Source organism: Henckelia pumila, chromosome 4, assembly GCF_033568475.1.
Source record: "Henckelia pumila isolate YLH828 chromosome 4, ASM3356847v2, whole genome shotgun sequence".
NCBI lineage: Eukaryota > Viridiplantae > Streptophyta > Magnoliopsida > Lamiales > Gesneriaceae > Henckelia > Henckelia pumila.
The window spans coordinates 213767626-213773604 of record NC_133123.1 but is presented as its reverse complement, the minus strand read 5'-3'; the positions used below and the strand labels follow the sequence as shown (position 1 = coordinate 213773604).

Genomic DNA, 5979 nt, shown 5'->3' with positions numbered 1-5979 from the left:
ACCCAAGCACAGTCTGAGGAGCAGCAAATGGACAAAGAGAAGATGATGGAACAGCCAAAAAGTTCTGAGTCCAAGGAGGATACGCGTGCTGAAAATTCCTCAAAGGCAGGTAAGAAAGGTAAGACTTGAAAATTTGAAGTTAATGATAATATTGATATTTCTACCTTACCTTTCCCCCAAAGAGCGAAGCAATTATTATTCGATGTTCAATTTAAAATATTTATTGAAATCTTCAAGAAACTGCATATTAACATACCTTTTGCAGACGCTTTAGCTAAGATGCCGAACTATGCAAGATTTTCTGAAGGACTTGCTGAAAAACAAGAAGAAATTGAATGATATAACGCAAGTCACAATGAACGAGGAATGCTCGGCAGTGCTGCAGAAGAAGCTTCCAACCAAATCTCATGATCCAGGGAGTTTTTCCATACCTTGCCAGATTGGCAGTTTATTATTTGATAATATTTTGTGTGACTTGGGTTCGAGCATAAATTTAATGCCTTATTCACTTGCTAAAAAATTAGACATGGAAAATAATGAACCTGTCTCCATCTCTCTCAAATTTGCTGATGGATCTATTAAATATCCAAGAAGGATAGTGGAGAATGTCCTAGTCAAGATAGATCACTTTATATATCCTGTAGATTTTGTTATTCTTGACATGAAAGAGGATTGTGAGGTGCCTATGATTTTAGGGTGTCATTTTCTTGCTGCTAGTAGAGCCTTAATTGATGTGGAAAAAGGAGAGTTAGTGTTACGAATGAATGAAGAGCAAGTGATTTTTAATATGCTTATGTCGGCTACTGAGAGCCCAACATTAAAATTTTGCTCTGCTGTCAAATTTATCGATGTGATTCATGACTATGGTGATGAATGTCTATAGGTTCAGATTTCCGCAGGAATTAGACCATTAAAAAATTTCTATAGAGTTAAAGCATGCAAGTGCAGGACTGATCTGAGTTTTTCAGAGACGGTGGATAAGCCACCTAATTGAATGTCGCCACACAAGAGAGGAGTATAGTCCGGCTATAGACTATAAATTTAGCGCTGACTGGGAGGCAACCCAGTGTGCTTTAATTTACTTTTTAGTTTATTTTTGCGTTTTTTTTTATTTTTATCTATTTTTTATTTTTGTTTCTTTCCCATGCCAGTTGGTCATGCCTGCCAATATATCTAGACTGATGCTACCTTAACCAGTGGATACCGTCAAGAAGGAAAATGATGAATCGAAAACCAGGGGAGTGTTATTGTTGTTTTCATTGTGTTTTTGTTCGTCTTTGCATTTTTGTGTTTGTATGCATTCTGTTCATTGTTATGAAGTATTGAGGGCAATGCTTTTGATAAGTATGGGTGGGAGACTAGTTTATTGCATTGGTTATTGTGTTGTTGTTTAGTTATTATGTTTTGTGTTCATGTTGTTTTCATTCATTTGGTTTAGTTTTTGTGTTTGGTTCGTAATCATGCATATCATTTTGTTGTTTTTTGTGTTGTCTTGTATGAGTAGGATGAGTCATAATAGCCAATGATGATGAAGTTTATTAGAAAAAAAAATTGGATTTTTGAAAAAAATTGCTCTTTACTGGACATGAGAAACTGTAGGTTGAACCGTGAATATTTATAAGAACTTATGTTAGACCACTGGAGTGTAACGAAAGATTTGATGAAGTTTCTGTCTGTTTGACCATTGCACGACAATCGGTGGTTTGTGGATCTTGATTGTGTTCTATGAATTTTGATGAGGCTCTAGTTTACACTTATGATCTTGGGCACACCTAGAGAAATATTTTTTTTTTTACAACTCCATCCGGTCTTGGACAATTATTGAAATCCTAATCATTGCTCCATAGCTAAGTATGCAGCTAACATGGGGTTGATGCTCCATCCGGGCTATAGACGAGTGGATTAGGAAAAAAAAAAGAGAAATTTTTTTGAATCCTATCTTAGTTATAGCTAAGTTTGCGGGTAATTATTAGGGCTAAAGCAATACCGGGTGCAACATCCGGAGGTGTGTAATTCATTATCTCAAGGGAGGTGGGTATATTAGAAATTAATGAGTATATTAATCGTGTATTCATTTTGTTTAGGAAATAAAATGTAGTAGCCCGTATCCGTAATTAGCAATTAATGAGTCTATTAATCGTGTATTCATGTTAGATTAAGTAAAACATGATTAAGGAAATTCCAGATGAACTAACGGACCTCGGAAATGGTCCAGAGAGTCCTAAGACTCGAGTGGGATCAGAGCCACCGATCCAGGATAGGAGCTTCCGATCTTAGGGAGTTCGGAACCACATCGAAAGCATGGAGATCGGAGCTTCCGATCGATCATTGGTGACAGGTGTGTGGTTGCATGTAAGGGAATCGACGCATGGCGATCGGAACTTCCGAAGTAGGAACAGAGCTTCCGATCTGCGGCGTTCGGAGCTTCCGATCATGGAACGGAACTTCCGATCGATGCCTATAAATATGAGGTCCGAGGCATTCATTTCTTGCCAATTCCGAATTCTCTCCTTCGCCCTTGAGGCTCTATGTTAGAGCTTTGGGTACTCTTATTTTAGAGTTGGAGTAGAATATTTTTTTAGTATAGTCAGATAGTGTCTGACATAGTAGCGGAGCAGTGCTCGTGTTGTAGAGCCGTGTTCGAGGCTGTGGATTCGCAGCAGGGGAGTGCCCCTAGTTGCGGGATAGTCTCCATCAGTGGGCTGACGACGGACGCAGGTATAGCTATGGTCTCCTTAAATTATTTAGGAGTATGCAATAACTTAGTTAAGGCTTTTAGAGCTTATTGAATGATGCATGGGCATTTGCATTGCAGACTTGATGATAGGCTTGGAACTTAGAGTGGGACTACTAGGATTGCCTTAGAAAGGTACGTAAGTACTGACTGAGATTTTCAGCGGATATGCATGCTTATATGTTGCATTTATGTGTTTGCATGTTATGGTTATTGATATATGGCATGTACATATCATCTTGTGCCTGTACATCTTTTGAGATGAGCCAGTTAGGGTTACTTAGCCCTGTTTGGACGTTTGATATCGAGTACCCTTAGGTACTGATATCCAGAGGACTCCGTGGTCCGCGTCCGCTATTTGGAAGTGAGTGGTCGCACACAGTGGTTAGCTACCCCGATGTGACGAGCTCATATCCCAAGCGCCAGTATGAGTAGTTTGTATACAGTTATCCCAGATATGGATACCCTGTCATTTGCATGCATCATATTTGTATGTCTATCCGTGCTTTCGTATTGAGCTTAGAGCTCACGTCTAGTATTTTTTTGTATATCTGGACACCCCATTCGACGGGGCAGATTTAGGTGCAGGATTGAGCACCAGGAGCTTGGAGAGGCCAGTGACCCTTGGAGACAACAAGATTAGCTGTAAGTTTTATTTAAGTTATTAGATTGGGTTGTATAAATCGAGTTTGTTAGCCGGTTGTATTCTGCCGGTCTGCTTGTATTTAAATCTTTCGCAACGATTTTATTTAATGCATACTTAATTATGCTCTTAACTCTGATTAGGTAGTGGATCCGGGATGGGTCGCTACATTTATAGTATCAGAGCTGCATGCACAAGACTTGGGATATAGTACTGAAACTTTGAATTATCCTTGTAGGATTAATGAGACATAGCGAAAAAGATTTGGTTCTTCATTGCCGAGGTTTGCGGCAGAATTTTTTACTATAAGGAATGCAATAGTGATGAGAACACCAGTAGTAGCATATCGATAGATAGACTGACTGCTGTGGACGGTTCATCATTCGATGCATTGGGATATTGATCGAAGAACATATGGATTCCAGCAAGGGAAGACTGGAAGAGAATATCGGGTATATCGCGTCAGATATCTCTGAGGGCTTTTTGGAACGAATGATGTGTAATAACCCATGTGGTTTCAGTCCGAAGAGATTCTCCACTCATAGTTGGAGAGACTGTCATATAGACATTCACCAGAAAATGCCTCGAGTGCTTAAGGCATGACGGGTTTTGAGTGTAAGGTCATTAAACTCATGCGGAACATGGTTTTGCCGGTATGCTTGTATCGATGATTTCGGAAGGCAAATGGGAAACTTCATGTTCAAAAGCATGATATGGATACAAGAAGAACGCTGATGGTAGATCGTGAGCAGAGGTGGTCGACTGACATGCACTGATGCAGAGCATAGCTGGTTTGCTATCACGTGCCATTTCTCCGGAGTTCTTCGCATGAGGACAGGTAGAGAGACTTGACGGGAGTATGCTTGTATCAATGCGTGTGTTGATTAGAGGCTTCATGATCAAGAAACGAAGACGGGTATGATGATTTTAAATATTGTATTGTTGTAGTTGTAAACAGTATTTCAGTTGTAATATATCATCAGAATTTGGTTGTATCATATCAAGTTATTGGATGTACATGTTGTTGTATTTTCGGAATATTGTAATGATATTACATGGGATTGTAATAAAGAAATTGTACAAACTTGAAGTAATGATACATGTGTTACTTATTCAGCAATTCGTGATTGATTGCAAGTAATTTTATAAAGTTTGGCTTGGAATTAGTTGATTGGTAATCAACTAGGATAGCTCATGGATTTTGAGTAAGCCAGCGGTAACGGATTGACATGGGGTTAGTCTAGGTGTTTTCCTAGGATTGACCTAATTAGGCGTTCGACTGGGTTAGTGCCAGTGATGAGGTGATTCATCTGGGGGCATGGAAATTTTGATCTTGTTTGGAATTTTGAGTTTCGTTCTAGGTTGTTTCCGTAGAACAGTAGCCTGATTGACCTTCATAGGTTGGGAATTCGTGATGATGGGATTTCATCAGGAACCAGTTGAGTACATATCGAGAGTTGTGGACTATGATCATGACTAGACATGATGGAGCGCGACCCTATGCCAGTATTACTCTGGGAGTCTTTTGTACTTCGGAGAATACCTGGAAGCCTTCGTGCTTCAGGATTGGCGGTGGGAAGGCTACCTAGTCTATAGTTTTGGTAACAATCACGACGGGGTATGACATTGGATTAGATGCCTGGTTTTTTTTTTTTTTTTTAAAGGGAAACACCGCCGGAAGCGAGGGGGTTAGGCAGACCCCTACCTGTATATATAAACATAAAAAAGCAGTACAAATAAAACCTAACGGAGGAGGGGGACTAGGCCAAGACCTCCCCAAAAGGCTATACAAATGTAATAGTAACATCAGAACAGTTAGGGTATTGGAAAAAATACAACCAGAACAGACCTAGGAAATAAGTAAATACAGACAAAATCAATGACAACTAACTAAGTCATCGTCAGCAGTCGACCTGTGCAGTAACAAGCTAGTAGAGATCTACAACTCAAGGCCAGCAAAATCAAAATATGACACTGAGGCGCGAAAAGTGGCTGGCACCATCCAGAGCTGAACAAAAGATCAAAGCTACGCTAGAAATATGTCCAAAAGTCACGATCAGCTGGGAAGCCACTGTACATCAGAGGCCGCCAGGAAAAATGAGGAGCGACCGCAAACCAGCAGACCCGGAGCAAAATATCAGGAAATGGCGAAGGAAACTCAAGCCATATCCAAAAGCCCAAGAAGACTGGAAATCCAAAAAGCAAGGGGCGCGAGAGGCCGCCCACAAAACAACCATCCAACAGCAAGAACCAGGCAAGGGGAACCACAGTGAACGCCTGGAAAATCCCTCTCCCTGAAGAAGCAAAGCGAGCGACAAGGAAACAAACTAACTCCAAAAAACTCTGGAAAAGGCCGGAGAGTTGTACCTTCAAAGAAAAATAAATATCTACATATATAAATAACTCTAGGCGAGCCTAGAGGAAAAGAAGGTGGAATAAAAAGAGGCCCAAGAGAAGCGGCGAAGAGGGAGCAAAAAGCTCTAAGTGAACCTAGATCTAAGGTAGGGGAGCCCGAATAAATCAGAACGGGCCAAAGCAGCGATGGGAGTGGTTAAAGGGACACCAATCTCCAATAAACACTGCCTATGATCATGAGCCTGCC

The 5979-nt window shown here is 40.5% G+C and overlaps 1 protein-coding gene across 1 annotated transcript; it reads left to right on the top strand.

Moving 5' to 3' along the window:
* Positions 1-355: 355 nt before the first annotated feature.
* Positions 356-883, top strand: LOC140862749 (uncharacterized). The gene has a single exon (XM_073265785.1). The coding sequence runs from the start codon at positions 356-358 to the stop codon at positions 881-883; it is 528 nt and encodes a 175-aa protein (XP_073121886.1).
* The last annotated feature ends 5096 nt before the right edge of the window (positions 884-5979 follow it).